Raw genomic sequence first — 20,146 nt, 5'->3', positions numbered from 1 at the left:
CACTTTTTTTAACTGGATTGGATGCTGTAGAAAATTCATGGCTTTGGAATTCCTTCCCCTTTTCTTAAACTACTGAGATTATCTATACATTGTTTCATATTTTCCAAGCCCTAAAATTTTAATAAAATAAGTGTGAAATCTTATGCTATCCCAAGTTATTGGCCCCTTTCTTTTACTCTGAACTAGTATTCCTGAGAAATGAGAAGGATTTTGCAATGCCATCAGCCTGTGGGGAGAACACGCTGAAAGGATTTCAGCCAAATCTGCTAGCAGAGTGCCAGCCATGCAAGGAAATAAATGTAGTCAGGATCTCTACTCCCTGCCCAAATTTGGCAGTGTCTGATATTTATGCCAAGGCCAGATTTACCTCGTTTTTTTTGCTTAATCATCCTGAATCAACATAAAAATTCTTGCATGGGTATCAGATTTGTGTGGGACACAGCCAGAACAACAACTTTGATTTATCCGTGACCCTCCAGGCCCTTTCCCTTCTCCCAAGTGATCAGAGTTTCATTCTAAAATCCCATTTTCTATAGTACCCTCAGCCCATATAAAGAATACTAAACTGTTCATATAGTATCAAAGACAGGCATCTACATTAAATAAGATAAATAACCAGAAGAAAATAGGACTGAAGGTAGTTATAAGTTTTATCCTATTTCTGAAAGATTATGCTAAGCATTTATCTCTGAAATTCTTTATATAAAGATCCATTTATTTTTTCATTTTTTTTAATTATTATTTTCAATCATTTGTTTATAAGGCAATGCAGCTTCATGAATTCATCTGAAATGTAGGAACTATAAAGACAGTTTTACAAATTCCTATTCATTCTGTTTATTCTTATGCTTCCTGCAATTACAAAATAAGAAAGGTTAGTAAGTAGTTGTACAATTATAATATCTCATTTTTTTCATGTCAGTCTTCACTTGGATGATGCAAAACACAGATAGCAATAACCATTGTTTTGATTATGGAAGTGACAACACTTGGTGTATCTTGGTGTATCTAGGAAGCAGAAAGGAAATACATATCATTACAAGGTGCTTTTTTTTTTTTTAATTGTTTTCTAAGGACCAGCCAGATAAAATTTCTGATTCAAATGAAAATTAAATATATGAGGAAAAAAAAGAGCAGGGTTAGATTTTTTTGTGGACATAAACTCACGGGAAGGGCTATGTTGAACTGACAGACACTCATGCTCATGTAAGCAATAAAATATTGTTTTAAAATAATAATAATTTAAAATAATAAATAATGTTCTAAAAATAAAGCAATATAAAAGGCCTTTTTCTAAGCATTAGATTTTCACTGAAATCTATATATTTCAATTGTGCATTCTTTTACTTTTCAAAGTGCTCTAGCCTTCTTCTGTCTAATCCTTTTCTCTGGTACTTTAAACTTCTGCATACAGATCATATTGGAAAAAGAAAATAGACTGCATAGTTCCAAAATAACTCCAAACACCAAAACCAGATAAAAACAGTTACAAAACAGCCAAACTCCAGCTTTCCATGGATGGCACTTCTAGTCAGAGGCCAAAGTTACATATATCATATTATACCCTGCACAAGCCCTACTCAACAAAGATTGCAAATTGGAAGAAAAATGTGAGTAGTCAATAAATGAAATGTGGATTACATAAGAAAGCTTCAAATTTCTGACAAATTATTTGATCAAATGAAAGGATTTTATTTTGTGGAAAATCCTTTAAGTAGAAAAGTAGACTACAAGGGGAAAAAAAAAAGATGGGGGGGGAGGTAGAATCCAAATGAGTTGATTCTGTCTCAGTGCAGGTGTTACTAAAATCACTGATAATTTTGCATTTTCTGTCTGTCAAAGGAAGAATATATAATGATAGAAGAAACATTGGAAAGGAATTGGCACTTCTTTAAGTATGTTCCAAACACAGAAGTATGACTATATTCAGTTCCAGGATCACAGCTGAAGTGTTTTGTCTGAAGGTGTACAATAAAAGCTAAGTCAAAAACAGGAGAGGGAAAGTTAAAATGTAAATATTGTATGCTAAGATGCTAGTATAGTCCAGAAGTGATTGCAGATGAATAAAGACAAATAAAGATGAATAAAGAACACTGATTTCTAAGAGCTTGATCCAGAGTCTGTAAAGGACACTAACTCACAAAGCAAAATACAGCAGAACAGTTATTTAATAATGAAAAACCCCTAAGAACCAGTAACAAAATATTTGACGTGAACCAAGCAAGCTATTCTCAAGTGCCTTGTTTTCAAAGATTATCACAACACAGGTTTCCCTGGGCAGCAGGATTTTCAGTTCCCAGAAATAAACTGTAACATGTGGCATTAACGAGATAAATGCCTACAGTTTTCAGTCAGTTAAAACTCATAACCATGGTGATAATGACCTGATTATAAGTGCACTGAGTATGTACCTCCCAGCGCTGCTTAAGGGCTGAATTCTTGCGATATCAGTGGGTAGTATTTCCCTGGGAAACTGTACTTTTTTTTTTTGTCCATGATAATTAAGCCTATAGAAGGTTCTACTAATACGAATAAAATATATTTCTGCAGAGCTTTTTTTTTTTTTTCCCCAGGTGTTTCCTTTCAAATACACATAGCTAATATTCTTATCTACATGCCCATCCAGAGATAGTAGGCTGTCTTACATAAAGGACTGTCCTCTTTACGAAGACTCTTTTAAAATGTATTTGGCTTCTAAGGAAGATAACTAAGCACATACAGGAGAAGGAGACAATGCTAGTCACTTCAAAATAGGCAGCTGCATTCATATTCATATTACCCTCTTTAATATTTTAAACATTTAAATAGTGACTTAGAGGAAATTCCTCATATATATGTGACACCACTGTTGGAAGAAGGTATCTTCTGAATGACTGGTACATATAGAAGAATGAACAAAGGCATATCAGGAGAAGAAACCCAAGGAAAAAGACAAAATTGGAGTGATTTAATATTTTGGAGGATCATCTGATGAAGAGGAAGAACTTTTTTTATGCAAGGAAGCTAATTGTTAGGTAAAACCAGATCCTGCCACCATCACTCACTAAGTTCTTTCCTTCATAAATCATTCAGTGGGATTAATTGCATAGTAACAGCGCTTGGCAGTTCCTAAAATAATTGGAAGTCCCCAATGTAATTACACATTATCAGCAATCAGACATAAGAGTTAACCTAGACACAATGGCGTCCATAGTCCAGTAGTGCTGCAAGGGGGCAAGGATCACTTAATGGTGGTAGGCAAAGGTCTGTAAGGGGTAAATCATACCTGTGAGCTACAAAACCTATACATTTTTTTTTATACATTTTTATAAAAAAATGTATATATGACCTTGATATGGAACAGAAGATTCACGAGGGGCTGCCTGGCTGGATGTTATCACAGCACATATTTTTCATCCCCTATTGTCTTTAGAATTTTTCTGCATGACTCCCTGTCAACCCTACCTTAAGGACTTGTCTTCCAGCCCATGTTTCCTCACCTTGTCATCCCTGTACATTCAAGTCAATACTCATTTCACTTTAAGAAAAGTTGATCACATGAATAAGACCTTACTGTATTTTCTGTTTAGAAGTGGCTCTCCTGCCAATGCAGTGGGGTGGTTTCATGCTGATGGACAGCTAACATCCACCCTGCTACTCTCTCACTTCTCAAAAGAACAGTGGGAGAAAATATTATGAAAAGAGACTCATGGGCTGAGATAAGGAGATCACTCACTAATTATTATCATAGGCAAAACAGATGCAGCATAGGGAGCTTCATATATTTTATTGTCTATTACTAGCAGATTAACTAAAAGTAAACTAAAAACCTTCCATTACCATCCACCTTCTTCTACTTCCTCCTTCCAGGTGGTACAGTGGAATAGGGAATGGAGGCTGTGGTCAGTCCATAACGCTTCGCCTCTGCCACTCCTTCACGGTCACTCCCTGCCCCTGCTCCACGTAGGGTCTCTCACACAGGATGCCATTTTAGGAGTTTGCTTTTTGTTGGTGGTAGGCTTTTTTGTTGTTTTTGTTTGTTTCTTTGATTTTAGAATTGCTAGTATTCTAAAGCAATACCTCATAGGCATGTGACATTTTCAACACATTTTCCATCAACTGTCTTGTTAGTATAAGACTGACTTTTTAATTTGATGAATCCACTAACTGAGACAATCTGGAATCACTACCATCTTAATTTTCTGTCAACTGATGTTATATGACATTGCAGAGTCAGTAAACTTGATGTTTCAGCAAATGAAATAAATTGCAAAATGTTCATTAACCAGGAAAAGTGGAACAAGAACTTCTTTCAAATTTGGGGGGAAGGAGACAACTTTCAGTTTCACTGAACACAGCAATAAAACTTCCCAAGAGATCGGCGTAATCCCTCTCACTCCTTTCTTTCTCTGTTCTCAGGAATGTACTGTGAGCTACACAGCTACATTACAATGACAAAGAATTGAAAGGTATTATCCCCACATTAAACATTAAATACCTTGGAAATCAGAATATTTTATGAATTGGAAATGAACTCAGACTATCTTAATTCTGTTCTGTTTTTACATCCTTATAAAAGATAATGATTTTGGGGAACTGTTTAGTTTCATCTGATACAGAGCAAACACTTGTAAGTTCAGTTCTATTTTCCACTATTTCAGACAACAATTTGTTAACTGCTAATTGCAGGAGGATCCACATGAACATTGACAAACCTTTGAATCTATGCTATGCCACAGGAAAGTTAGAGAAGAAATGAAGACATTCAGGAATGCACCAGCTTTGAGCTACCAAAACATATGTAAGTTAAACAGCTTTCTAAAGATAGCTGGGATAGAGGTGGGGAAGGGAAGGAAAAATGATTATTCCTTATGCTGTTCCATAACACTGGCTCTGCAAACTTTGAAACACTTCTGAGGCTCTAGAACTTGAAGCTGAGGAATTACCCCAACTGAAATTGCTGGCAACATTGACAGTTCTGACATTGGAGCCACAATCTTCCCTTTTCAAGGACATTTTAAATCCACTATATGTCAGATGCCATATTCCCATGTATGTTTATCTGAAACAACAGGAAAGCTCCCAGAAAATTAGGCTGTCTGGGCAGGAGTGCCAAAATCTTTATTACCTGCACTTCCAGGAATCAAGGGTTGCATCAGCCTTACAACAGATAATGAGGATAGGCATTCTCATTGAAAGAACAAGTTATTCTTTTTAACAAGTTTTGAGGAATACATGAGAGTGAAGTTCTCTTATGGAGAAGTAACGGACTTCTTAGTAAAGATGTAATAAACGCTCAATATTTTATTTTTGTTTACATTTAGATACTTCTGCTAACCCACATCTTGAATGAATACTGCTAGGATTTTTTTCAAATCTGTCATTGCATAAAGAGAAAGCTGAGCAAAAAAATAAATAATAATAATAATAATAATAATAATAATAATAATAATAATAATAATAATAAATGAAATCTATATATTCTGCTTACAAGATAAAATTAGATACAAAAAAGGCAGCATAGGTTACAAACTTAAATAATATTTCATGAATATAAAAATCTTATGGTGTCTGCAGAATGCAAATGCAAAGAAGGTCAATGAAGTATAGCATGCTCCCTAGCCCTCACTTCTTTTCCAAACATAATACAATTATTATATAAAGCACAAGAAAAGCTCCAAAAAATCCTGGGATGCATAATGTAAAGGGACATCTTCTGTCATTATTTAGCCCAACTGCAAAATCCCATGCAAGGACTTCCAAAAAGGATTAGGAATAGGATTTATATCTTCATTGCTGAGTTTCAATATACAATGCTGAGGATACTGGGATTTTTCATTGTGTTCCCGTTAGTTTTAAACTGATAGAACAACTTGGCAATTTATAAGACTCACAGATATTATCACAATCACAGTTGAATGGACAATTATTGTCTTAGGTTGGGAAACTATACACAAAAATATAAAGTCTTTCTAGAATCAGAATACAAAGTCAAAATATTCCTTTGTGAAACCATAGGAAAAGGTCAAGATTAATATAAACATTATTTCTGCATAATTTTTAAACATTTTACCTTTTACCTGTGGTTGGTTTTAAAAATTATACATATTAAATTTTCAGAAAAAAAAACATGTATTAAAAAATGTATTAAAGATATTAGAACTTAAAAATAACATCAAAAGAAGTAAAGTCTTCAAGCTCAAAAATCAAAGTAATAAGAATAGGTTAACTAAGATACAGATTTTCTACAGAGATTTTACCTAAGATTAAATAGTTCAGTACAAGTTTAAAACTTATTTGCAATGTCTTTGGTAGCATTATTAAAAATTTACTAATTTAAGATATTCCCAAATTTTATATTTCCTCTTGTCAAATGCATATAAACTACAGAATTATTTTTGCTGGCCATAGCACTACAGTTCCTAACATTCAGCACCTCACATGCGTTGACATCTGCAAGGACATTTTACACATCCACTTTATTTTACCATACTCCAGTCAAACTACCCCTTTTGGGGTTGTCACTGTAACCTCGAAAAAGAAATCGCATTACTGTCCATAATATGCATGTCTGCTGGTTTGCTCTCTATATAAAAACTTGCATGTTTTTAAGGATTTATTTTTAGGTTCTATCCTTATTATTTCTTGCCCATTTATTCCTTCTGGTAAATGACTGCAACACATTTGCCCTTTCTGATTCACCATTAATGCCTAGTCTCCATTTATAGTTTCATACAATTCTTATTTTTATGTGACAGTTTTTTACACTTTTTCCTGCCCATCAACTTATCCATTACAACTGATCTATAGTTTAATCATTAAGCACCTCTCAGATGTTCAAACTAAAGGGAAATTCTTGGCTAAATTTGTTGTAGAAAATCAAAGCAACTTTATATTAAAGTTCTTAACTTCATTTAAATTGAAGTCTCCTTTTTGTTATCTGAACAGTTTAGGTTTATTGTTCTGTAACTCTGACTAATTGTGCTGTTCCATTACTATTGTGTAATTTAATGTTTGGGGAAAGCAAATACTCAGCCTTTAAATCCCATGGATTTATGTAAAAACATAGAAAAAACACTTGAGATGGGAATCTGATTCCAAATTTTGCTGCAGTAAATACATATATTGCTGACGATACTAAACTGGGAGGAGCTGTTGATTCTGTTGAGGGTGGAAAGGCCTTGCAGAGAGATCTGGACAAATTGGAGAGCTGGGCAATCACTAACCATGTGAAGTTTAACAAGAGCAAGTGTCGGGTCCTGCACCTGGGACAGGTCAACCCTGTCTATACGTATAGACTGGGCGACGAGACACTGAAGAGCAGCCCTGCAGAGAGGGATCTGTGGTTGATAGCAAGTTGAATGTGAGCCAGCAGTGTGCCCTGGCAGCCAGGAGGGCCAACCACATCTTGGGGTGCACCAAGCATGGCTTTGCTAGCCAGTTGAGGGAAGTGATTGTCCCACGCTACTCTGTGTTGGTGCGGCCTCACCTCAAGTACTGTATGCAGTTCTGGGCACCACAGCACAAAAAGGATGTGAAACTGTCAGAGAGGGTCCAGAGAAGGGCTACAAAGATGGTGGAGGGCCTGGAGGGGAAGATATACAAGGAGCAGCTGAGGTCACTTGGCCTGTTCAGCCCAGAAAAGAGGAGGCTGAGGGGAGACCTCATCGTGGTCTACAGCTTCCTCACAAGGGGGAGTGGAGGGGCAGACACCAATCTCTTCTCTTTAGTGACCAGTGGTAGGACCCATGGGAATGGTGTCAAGCTGTGACAGGAGAGGTTCAGGTTGGATATCAGGAAGAGGTTCTTCACTGAGAGGGTGGTTGTGCACTGGAACAGGCTCCCCAGGGACCTAGTCATGGCACCAAGCCTGTCGGAGTTTAAGAAGAGTTTGGACTACGCTCTCAGTCACATGGTCTGAGTTCTGATTTTTGTGTAGAACCAGGAGTTGGACTTGATGATCCGTGTGGGTCCCTTTCAGCTCAGGATATTCTATGATTCTGTGATATATCATGTGTAACATATTGATACAGATAATATGATTCTTATTCAAAGTAGTCTAATATGACTGGCCAGCTTTCTCACTACAAAAATTATTAGACATTTAAGATTTGGAAATCAAATCTCTGGCAATTATCTTTTAAAGTAAGTGCATGTGTTGTTTGGCAAATATTATTTGTTAGGGAAAAATATCAAAAAATATTTATTATTAATTGCACTGGAAACTCAAATACCAAATTGGCTAAAAATAGTAAAACGCAAAGCACTAAGTGCTAAATCTGTTTTGAAGTTTATATGTTTGCTGATATTTTCTATGTCATTTAAGTGAGTTGAAGAAGCAATGTTCGAACTCAAAACAAATGTAAGCATTTATGAACTCTACCCTAATTGCAAGACTCAGAGTACTGGGTTCTTAATTTGATAAATGAGCTTTTATATCATCCAAGCAGTTTTGAGGACTTCATTTGTGGGATTCTCACAAGATACAAGAAATATCAGTAGCATTTGTCTCTTTGTCACCCAAGCAACATCTGAATTCACTGCAGGGTGGGGTGTTAAGGAAAACTTTGGGGGATTACATAAAAAACAGCATAAATCTCCAGTGGTCTGAAAAGTAAAATTTGTCATTTACTATGATTAATCTTCATATGTAAATTACTCATAGAAACTTCTCCCACAGAGTTCCTATTTCTGTTCCAGCTGCCAGTCTTCAGGCAGAACTGCCAGTGTTTACAGGCTTGTTTCAGACTACTCATAGCAGAGAAAGCACCATCGAAGAAAGAGTGTAAAAGAAGGCATTTTATTTATGATACTAACTCGCTATGTTAGGTCATCTTTCTGCAATCATGAGCTGATGGTAAATAGTTGATAGTAAATACACTGAACTTTTCTTTGAGGCTAAATTTTATGACAATGCAAATATTCACACATTTCTAGATCTCTACTGTGTCTCTACTGATCTCTGAATCTCTACTGTGAATCATTTACTGTAATCATTAATTTTACCTAATTTAAATTCAGATAACATTTTTTAAGCAAACAGAAAGCTTGCTGCTATGGTAGTGAGCATGGCTCTTGAGAAATAAATAAAGATTCAGAAAGGTAAGGCATAAATGAAAGAAACAAAATTGCAGTTGAATTACTATTTGAAAGAAAAAAAAATGGTAAAAAATAAACTAACTTATCATAAACTCAGAGCAGTTTTCTCTAAACAGAATAAATTCCCCCCCCCCCCCTTTTTTTTTCCTCTGAGACCTAGTGTTTTCTGGATAATTCCATTCTCTTATTACCTTTCTGCTATTGATTGGAAAGGAGAAGGATCGAATCCTAATTTCTCAGTTCAGTTGAAATTTATCGGAAATATGAGTTGGTACTTGTGTTTTTGTTTGTTTGTTTGTTTGTTTTTGTTGTTTTTTGTGATGTGGTCTTTCAAATTTAGTTTGTCAAACTAATTGGAAAAAAAGACCATTGATTTCAAACTTAAGCCATGTCATAAATATATAGGTTAAGGACATATATGCCAGTATAAGGACTGGGAAGTTTTTGGTTATGCTCAACCTTAAATATAGAAACTTTTAATGTCACTCCAAGATTTGAAGATTGTGGAAACTACGTTTAGCAAATGAAAACTGGAAAAGATGTAGGAACCAAACTATATTTTCTTGGTATCCCTTAAAATTTTAATGCATATACAAAAAAACTTACAGAATAAATGCAAGCAAATCTATCCAAACCTGCTCAAATATCTCTAATATCTGTAACAAAAGACCATTGTGAAATGGAAAAACAAAGAATCAAAAAAAAAAAAAAACATCTTGGGAGGAAGGAAAACAGATGAGTGGCAAATTCCTGTATAGTCATGCCAATATCCCATATTTTTATTGAGAAATATAAGATCCTCGTTAAATCAACATTAAATTTGATGGAACATTGTGGAGTTGTACCCTGTTGTTTTCCATGTTTCTGACAGTGAAAATACCTTTGCCCCATGGCATTAAAGCTGTTTTCATCAAACTCTTCTGCTAAACCTTAACCCATTCACCGTCTATAAAGACTTATGAATGAACAAACTGACCACTTTTTAGAAAGGTTCAGATAGTGACTGAGTGATCCTTGATATTCTTATTTGATGAAATAGACAAAGAGATAATATTAATATGCAGAATACTGCTCTTAGACTTAATCTCAAGGGGCAATGTTATCATGACAAAGTGGTGTGCCTAGACGAAAAATCCTTCAAATCAACCTGATTTGTGGTAATAGAAGGCCCTGCAAAATATCAAGGCCCATTCATTAGGCCTTGGATGTGGACAGATATTTCATTAATGAATTCATGTGCAAAAATTGTTTGGAGTACAGAATCTTGTCCAAGGACTTGTTTCATTCATCTCTTTCTGAACCTGATGTAGATGAGAATACCTAGAGCAAAGAGTAATGTCATAAAGACAAGCGCATTTCTTCAACCAAAAAAGAGACCAAAAAAAAAACAAAAACAAAACAAAAAAAAAGAGATCTTGAGCATGAAAATCTAGAAAGAAGTTCAGAAGAAAAAGAAATAATAAGAAAAAAAAAAAGAGAGAAAAAAAGAGTTATCATAAGATATAGTATAGAACTGCTTTTACTATGTGCTGTAGGGACTTGCTAGCTTCCTATATTTTCATCAAGACCAGATCCTCCCCAGTGTAAATTGACACTGAAGTCATTGCCAAGCTTGATTAAATTATCTTAATTAACTTTGCTAATTGTCTTACCATTTTAAGCTCCTGATACTGTGGAGTTTAACAGTTGTAATGCATGAGTTATTTAAGTCAAGAAAGAACAGCATAATATTTTACCCTTGTGTTTGTGTAATATAACAACTGCTTTCTACAAGATTATTTTTAATAGATAAATTTATATGGCCAAATGAAAAAATTTCAAACATAGATTAAAAATCAAAAAGCACAGGTCCTCATGTATATTCTAAAAAAAAAAAAAAAAAACAACACATTTTAACATTATATAAATTTTGCTATGCTTTATGTGTATTTAGTGTATGCATTTCTTCCAATGATATGTATGGCTCAGTATTGCCATGAGTATTGTATTTCAAACAGATAACCAGATTTATAATAAATAACAAAGATTTATAAAAATAATAAAGTCTACTTAAATTCACTAAAATAAGATGGAAAAAAAATATATTAATGTACCTCTTCAATCCATTTCCTCTATTATCAGTACTATTTTATCATTACTTTACACAGTAAGGATTTCATTAAAAGACAAAGAAAAAAATATGGAATGATTTTCATTTTCAAGGCTTTATGTACTTTGGAGAAGATATATTCCTTACAAATCTGCATACTAGGTAGGACACTGTATACCAGTGTCCTCTACTTTTAGGATTATTAAAACTGTTAGAACAAAATGAACTAGTATAGCTAATATGTTATAGTACATATTATTTTGTATTATTATATATATTATTATTTTACTTTTCAGGAAGCAAATATCAAAGGTAGAATACTGCAGCTCCCTGCAAGAACATGAAATGTAGCTACTATTTTGTGGGAATTAGAGTGTTAATTCTGATAATCTGAAGAAAGAATATGAAAACTGGTTTGATAAATTAGGAAGATGATGGTTGAATTTGAATGGAAAAAACCCTGATCTCGATATTGATTTGCTCACAGAGAAACCTTGTTGACTTCATTGACTTCTATGGAGCTTATTTATTGTGTAAGATTGCAAAATGCAAAATTACAAATAATTTTGTTTTGAATGCTCGATTCAGCAAACAAATCTGTAGAACGATGATGAAAACACCATCACTTCAGACATTAAAGAGTTGAAAGCACAGTATAGCAATCACTTTATACTATAGAAAGTGTCCTTCCTGGATGAGTTTTTTTCTTTTCTTTTCTGCCATTGCATATATTGATGTTATAAACATTATAATGCATTGCTTGCATTATATAGTTTTGCTATAAAAAATGTAAATCCTGCTGTAGTACCATGTCAAGTCCTGAAGATAGAAATAATTGTGAATGGCATGAGAATTCAATGCTGTAAGTCTAATAATCACTTGCCTCTAAAAGATTTAAACATGAAGGATTTTTCAGAGGTGTTTGTATCATTAAATTAATAAGATTCAAGAGGAAGACTAGATTCAAGTTTTAATTATAAAATCTAAAAACAAAATACATGAAAATGTATTTGTAAATGTATGGAATATAGAATTTATAAGATATCTATATCTCCTCTCCTCTCTCTTCCCCTCCCCTCGCCTCCGCTTCCCCTCCCTCCCCTCGCCTCCCCTCCTCTCCTCTCCTTTTTCATCTTGTCTTTTGTTTTTCTCCTTGTTCCTCTCTTGATTAAACTACATAATTAATTTAACAAAGTTGTTCAGTTTTTTATGTTCCATTATGTCTATTCTTGGTATATTTTATTTTATTCTACTTTATTTTTATTTATTTTATTTTATTTATTTTTAAGACTGAAGAATAATTATCTAAAGTCTTTCCAAAGTATATATCATAACATCTCCATTATGTGCAATTTTGCTCTTTTGAAAGCATCTCATGATGTCACCAACTAGCTGGCAATGTTAGAACTTCTCTTACTCATTACTCTATATGCTTTATTGAAAATATATTGAGACAGTGTAGTCTGTGTTAGAGGCTGCTAAAGCATATCCGTTTATGATTGTCATGTTGCAGCTGCTGTGATGCATGGTGTCAATTACGCTGAATATGCACTCCGAGATTATGTAGTAAAACGTGACTGCATGGACTTGCATGTGTGACTTCCCCCCCACCTTTTTCCTCTCACTGGGATAGCGAGGATCAGAACCAACTGAAGAGCTGACCTCCACATTACCTCTGAGGAAAAGCAGATGTGGAGTTTCTACTTAATTAGAACTCTACTGTCCAAATGAATTAAGGTTGTTTTTAATTTTATCACCTTAAACTCCTGAATAAGATCTGCCAATAAATCCCTAACCTTTACAGCTGGTGTATTCTTAGAATTAGTTTACGACCCTACATAGCAGTCATGATATTTTGTAATGTCTACAGATAATTTGATCCAAAGATCTCCAACAGCTCCTAGACATAAATGTATAAAGCCTCATGTATTTCGATTTTATAATGAGACAAGCACAAATTCTGTGCTGTGCAGTAGGATGTGGTACTGTGATACCGTCAGAAAAAATCTATCTTCAGAAAAAATCTATCTTCAGAAAAAAAGAAGGGATATAGCTGTAGAAATTCAGGGTTGTAGAAATTCAGGGCTACTCCTGAGCAAATAAACCCTGTTGAGCAACATGATATAATTGTCTCAGCACATAATTATGATACTGCTTTCAGGTCATGTCCTCAAAAGCTTCAAAAATTTTGCCATGAGGCAATCTGTGGAAACAGTTACAGTTTGTCAGAAATTTAACAAGGGCAGCATTTCCACTTTTGATTGCAGCAACTAGTTGAATCCACAGGAAACCACATTCAACTAGAAGGTATGAAAGAAAGATTTAAAAAAAAAAAAAAAAGGCAGGAAGTATTTTCAGACCAAACAAAGAAACAAATAGTCTGGATTTCAGTCCGAGTTTTGACTGAGAAGCTAATTTGTTTAATTTCCTTTCTAGCAGTCCACTGTAAGATGGGGTCATTCATATATAATCAGATATATTTACCATCAAAATAGAGCCCTGTTCTTATAAACTATATGTGTTTCTTATCTGTTCTACATATCTTTTCTAGTGCAAATTTCATTCAGCAAGTGTTTAGCACATCCTCTAAACTATCTATGGTCCTATAAAGCTGTGTGCTCTTCTCAACATAGCATTTCCTCAGGGCAAATCCTACATTCAAGAGCCATACCAGCCAAGGGCAGGCAGTGATGCAAGCTAATTCTCACTAATAATGTCATTCCACTAATTGGTGGAAATGACAGTGGCTTCCAGTGAACAGGACTTAGGGTTGCTTATAGGAGTAAGAGCTTATACTGCTATGTATCCCCATTGTGTTACACTCAGAAAACAGAAAAACCTTTGGACATTTTATTCATAGCCCTATCTACCCACCATTAAAAAGTCTTCTAACTAGGTGCTAGGAAAACAGATGCATGATCTCAGGGCAGTACAATGAGGTCATTCTGCTAGTGGGCAAAGACAGAATACTGTCACAGAAGGTGCTAAGGAACCTTGTGACCTTCAAATGTTGTTTACACCATCCATCAATCAGTGAAGGAAAAGGTCAGACATACAGATAAGGGTTATTTTATAGTGCTAGGTCTCAGGTCATTTGCCCTTCCTCTGGACATTCAGTTATGGTGAAATCTTCAACAGATGCAGATTAGTATGGCTGTACAGAGGTAAGAGCATCAGTGAGTTGGAATAGCTGAGAACATTGCTCATTAAACACAAACAGAAAGAAAACCTTTCCTGGCTTTGTCTGTATTATGCTTCCATAAATTTACAGGATCATATAAAACAAGAGGAGTACACGCCCCATCATCCTAATATGCATGTTAATAGGGAGACTTAACAGCTGTCAGTGCATCTGAAGAGAAATATTCATAGGAAAAAGCTTCTAAAATGAGTATACAAGGGAAGTAATGTTGGATCTGTAATATTTCAAACACAACAGGATGTGCATTCATGTAAATGTGTATGCAAATTAGATGCAGCCCTCAGGCTCTTGGCAAGAGTCCAGTGATGCCCTTGAGGCTGCAAACTGTTGATTTAACATAGGAGCCTAACTACTTACACTAAAATGAATGCATTAAAATAATACTGAAAGAATGTATGTATCAGAGATTTTTAAATAAGGCAAATATTGATATAGGCCCTGGGTAGCTCCCGTGAACGTTTGATTTCCACTTGGAAAATCAGACTTGGTGTTTTTTCCTCTTTTTATGTGAAATAAACAATGTCTTGTCAATGTAAAAATGTGAAGCTTCAATCAGTTGTGCTGATGTCATTTTTTCTTGTTTTGATTTTTTTTTTAAGATAAGTATGTCACAATCAACAAACCTGATTATAAATAGATTTGATTAACAAATTTGATTTATCAAATACATCTCTTGTACTCCTCTCATGCTGCACAGGAAAAGATTTTGGTCTGAATTATAGGTTTGTTTTACACTACTTAAATAATAATTAGGCTTGAAGACTTTTAATGTTAATTCTCATTTCCCCCTTCCTAATGTTTTCCTTTCTCTATAACATAAATCAGCATTTCTGACAGAAAACCTTAATTATGAAACTTATCAAAATCTTATCTTCCTGATCAGTCCCACAAAATAATGTATCAAGACCTGTAAGAAAAAAAAAAAAAGAAAGAAAAAAAAAAAGATACTACATACCTCAGTGAATTTGAATTGAAAATATAAGAGTTGCTCAAGTATTAATTGTTTTAAGTAAATTAGGGAGAAAAATATTTCTGCCATTTTTGTTTGTAATATTTGAGAAAACAGATATATATCCATAGTGATATATACATATATGTATATTTTCTCAGAAGATTGATTGAGCTTGATTATTCACATCTAATATTTGACCTAATATTTGGCTCTGCAACTCAAGAGACTTAATGGATCCCTCTCAATGTCCCATCTGCAGAAAATTTAGACCTTAATCTGTGGAGGATGCACCAAAAGAAGAAGCTGGAAACATTAAGACCTAAATGTACAAACACAAAAACAGATATAGTTTGTGAATGGATGAATTACTCATTGCTATCTTTACATTTGACTGAACACTGCTATAGCACTTTTGAATGCTCATCGTTTTCTGTCCTAGACAAATCCATCTTTGGTGGTGCTTTAAAAGTAACTGAAAGTGCCCATCTGCTCTTGGATGCTTAGTTTTTTTCCTTCTGCCTCATGGTCCAGTAGAAGAGAGAATATTTCTTCACATAATATTATTGTGACTTTTTTTTTCATTTTAAATGATCATTAAATCTTAATAATGTATTTGCAAGTTACAATGTAACCAAACAGAAAATATCTCTTTCCCAAATCAGTTAGCCTAAATGACAGATCAAATGAGTAAAAAGAAAAGAAAAATTGCAAGAAGAGGCATAGAATTAACATAGCAATTTGTTTAGGATATATATCATGGTGGAATTTGTAAATATCATCCTTTTCCATTTTATGAGAAAACATTTTTATTTTTAAGGGAAGAATGTGTCTTCATGATCTAATTTCTTGTGGAATATTTTTAGAGGTGTTACAGTCATCAAGACAGACATTTGAGAAGACTACAAACAGAAAAATATGGTTGTGCACAGTTGTTTTTAACTAAAGTTGCAGTTTCAGATTGCCCATAGTTACAGGAAATGTGAAAAATAAACAAGCCAACAAGCACATATAGTATCAAATATCGTCTGATTGTTTTGGAAGTCCAAAACTCCAGGAACACCTTTGTGGCAGAACATTAACATTGATAAAGAAACACAAACGATTAAAGGTTGTTTTAAACTGCATGAATTTGCATGCAGATGTAATGCAGATATTCTTTGCACAATATAACATGTTAATTCATTTTCATGAAAACACTGGAATTGTTTACAGACCAGCAATCTATTTAATCATGCATCATGTCTCCAAACATGATCAGAAGCCTGTTTCAAAAGGTAAAAAATGCACTACGGTATGTAGTTATATTATCCAAAGAACCAAAGGAAAGGATAGTTGTATCCCTTACCTTTGATTCTGGATGCTCATTTGTGCACTGAAGCATTGTGTTTTATCCACAGTACTGTGTATTTTGATTTGTGTTTTGTCTTGCCTGTTCTGATTTTTTTGTTTGTTTGTTTCATTGAGGTACACATTCCCAAAAGGATAGCTGAGTTTTTCCTAGTAAGGATATGAGTAATATGAAGCATATTAATATTCTCAGTTCTTTCTTCCTAAATATAAACAACTCTTTTAGTAGGGTAGAATCTAGTATACAGCATATTAAAAAGCCTTCCGGAATCTAACTAAAGTTGACTGATAAAAAGGAAGGGAAAACAAGCAATTCAAAAAATATCTAAATATCTAAAATATCTAAAAATGAAAATATATCTAAAAACTATCCTTTTAGTCTTTTTCTTTTCAATTAAATGAAGTTTTATGTACATGCAAATACATGAGACATGGAATTGCTACCTGGGAGTGAATCATAACTGATAGTGTCAAATACTAAATAGATTCTGAACGTATTATTTTTTGTTAATTAGTCAGCAATCAAAAAATGATTGTGTATTACTTAGAAAACTTATACATTTCACAATTTCAGGGATTTCTAAATGTGGGGAAAAAATCATCACCTGTTCCAATATGTTAGTATTGGATTTGTCAGAAGGGAGTTATGGCGAAGTGAGGGAACGTTTCTTGGACTGCCTTTGCAAATCCCAGTTTACCTCTCATGCAGAAGATTTGAGCAGGGCTCTGGAGATCAAGGCAGACAAGGCTTCTGTGAATAAACCCATGCAGAAATTTACAGGCTAGGTTCACTCCGCTCCCTGAAGCAGTCTAGGAGGGGAAGGCACACAGATGGGTGATGGCCCTCCCTGTCCTCAGGTCCTGCAGGGTGTTACTACTGCCAGATCTTCCCCCAGGTATAATCGCAGGGATGGTAAGATCTGCAAGTCTATGGAAAGCCTGTTGTCTAACTCGGTTATCAGTATGTTTTAATAAACAATCTGAAAATATTCTATTTACACCATGGATCTGGACCATTATTTCATGGCTTTCCAATGTAAAAACTGTAGTGTTTCAAAAATCTGTGTGGAGAGAAAACAAAACAAAACAACAACAAAAAAAGCCTTATCTGTCTGCTCCTGTGTTCAGTGCTCAACAGAAACAGGTTTTTATGTTTAGTTAAGTGTTCTAACAATAGAAATCTGTAATGCAAATATTCCCAATCTCAATGAAAGTAAGCTATAAAATGAGTGTTTCATGTGTCAGTACTGTTGCATCTGATGTGAAAACTGTTTTCTAGAGACCTGCTGCAGTCAATTACCCAAATCAGATTTGCGTATGGACTACCACTTGCATTTGTATCCATCTCATAAACAGTGGGGGTGTGTAGAGAAAACTTGGTCATTTTGTGGTGTTTGTAAAAAACATTCGACATGTGGAACATTCATTACCTAAATCATTAGGAAGCAGGGTTTAATTTTGTATTATAGCACAGAATTGCTTTGAAAATGCAGCTATTAGGAGACATTTCTTTCAGAGATTGCTTTGCTTCTGCATTTCTATATTTTAGCACTTTTGTTACTACCTTTTCCTGCCAATAAATTTTCTTAACAAAGAAGGAAAATTTTGCCTGTGCTTTGAAGGAAGCAGACTAGTTTTAAAGGTTGCTGCAGCTCTGCGTAATGAATGTTGAGATTGCAGAGGTAAGTCAGATCAGAGGGATAGGTAGAAGGACAGTCTGCAGCAAGATTGTGTGATCCAGCAGGCAGCCACCGGATGAGACTGGACTCTATGTTGGTTCTGCTGGGTTTTCATCTGTTATGCTTGAAGAGCCAAACACTGTCTTGCACCTGCAGGTGACCAGCTCTGAGCTGAGGTTAGCTGCCACGATGGATGGGACAGGAGAAATATCCTCCATATAACAGAAAAATGAAGTGGTTGCTGCCATGCCACAAGTTCTGCATGTATTCTTGTATGTAAAGGACCTGGCACTCCCAAGGAGGTAAATTTATATTTACTTAAGTAATAACTAAGGTAGCTGAAAAATACAAATTGGCTTCAGATGGTCTTTAATAAAGACCCTTGTTACCAGTGGTCTGATCCAATAAATGTAGTAGATTCTAAATCACATCTTACATTAAAAGCCTCATAATTAACATGCTTTCAACTGCAAGTTGCATTTTGATTTGCTCTTCAATTCTGGAAATGGACTGAGAGCAGCTATTTCCAATAAGAAACATTCAGCTAAAGATTTGCTCAAAAGAACAGTTGTTGCTTTACATAATACCTGCAGAGACACTGAATTTATCCAAGTATCCTCTAGTGCTATGAATGACATACTGCAGTCAGTAGGTTGGGTATTTTGACTGTACCAAAGCAGTTCTTGGCAGAAAATAGGATGTGCCTCCACGGTGCTGTAGAACCAAGAACTCCATTTATGCATATTTATTTGAAAGATCAGTAAAAATTAATTCATGTCAATCATAAGAGTGCACTAAACTATATTTAGAAAAGAAAAAAAAAAAAAAGTGCAAGGGAAAACATAAACTATATGTACCTGTAGGAAAATATAAGTCTGGCTATAAACATGATTGCTGAACACACATGTAAAGATTGTCTCAATGACCTAATACTTCTGTAAGGGACATTTGTAGCATTAAAATTATACAATGATCATTGAGAGTGCTATCTTTAGTGTGTCAGACCCACCTCTTAACAGTCTTCTTCATTATAAATGTAATGCTTTGATTCAAGTAAGGAAATGATTAGGACAAAATTTGTTATTTTCCAAATCAAGCTTTTTTTACTAATCAAAACATCTCTCCTGAAAAGCAGGTAGTGAATCTGGAAACATGTCTGAAGGTTTCTATCAGAGTACTTCCCGTACCTTTATGGCAGTGGAGGCTATCTGGATGTGGTGGAGTCTGCGCAGAGTGCTGTCCCTGTCAATGAAGTAGGAGGCTGCAAGCTGATGCAGAGTCTCCAGAGTCACTGCAGAGCTGTTGGTGCTAGGATCGCTTCCTTCTGATCTCTTGCTCAGCTTCCTTTTGTCCACAAAAATTGTGAGTGACTCCTCTCCTGAGTATGGAAACAGAAACCACAGCATTCATCAGTGACATCATCTACAGCTTTTGTTTTGCCAGAAATAAGGTGGCAAGCTATTGTTTTCCACAGCAGTTAGATAAACACCCTGCTGTCATACTTAGCTACTTTAGTGCCTAAGCACATGAATGAGGACTTCCATGGGTCTAGTGGTCTGACCAGTGTTTATCCTCCCTCTCTGACATTTCTGAGAATTTATCCACCTTTATTAAGGTAAAAAACAACACTTTCTATTTTTTCCATATGAAACATCTCTGAAAAATCAACTGAGAATTACTGTTCTTTTCCTTTTTTTTTTTTTTTTAATGCCTTGTAAGAATAGCGACAATAAAATTGAACATATTTACATATTTATGCCTAAAAAGCAGTGACACCAGGGATAAATCTTCTACACTAA

At 34.8% G+C, this 20,146-nt stretch overlaps 1 protein-coding gene across 5 annotated transcripts in view; it reads right to left on the bottom strand.

Annotated features, from left to right (window-relative positions):
• The window catches only part of BRINP3 (BMP/retinoic acid inducible neural specific 3), a 199,492-nt gene that overhangs the window by 52,852 nt on the left and 126,494 nt on the right, over positions 1–20,146 (bottom strand). For all 5 annotated transcript variants that reach the window (XM_013099427.5, XM_005009826.6, XM_027462521.3 and 2 more), the window contains one exon: positions 19,535–19,725. In XM_013099427.5, coding sequence (XP_012954881.1) covers positions 19,535–19,725 — 191 coding nt within the window. The remainder of the gene's footprint in view (positions 1–19,534; positions 19,726–20,146) is intronic.

This window comes from Anas platyrhynchos, chromosome 8, assembly GCF_047663525.1.
Source record: "Anas platyrhynchos isolate ZD024472 breed Pekin duck chromosome 8, IASCAAS_PekinDuck_T2T, whole genome shotgun sequence".
Taxonomy (NCBI): domain Eukaryota; kingdom Metazoa; phylum Chordata; class Aves; order Anseriformes; family Anatidae; genus Anas; species Anas platyrhynchos.
Note: the sequence above shows the minus strand (reverse complement) of the source record. Positions and strands in the feature narration are given on the sequence as shown.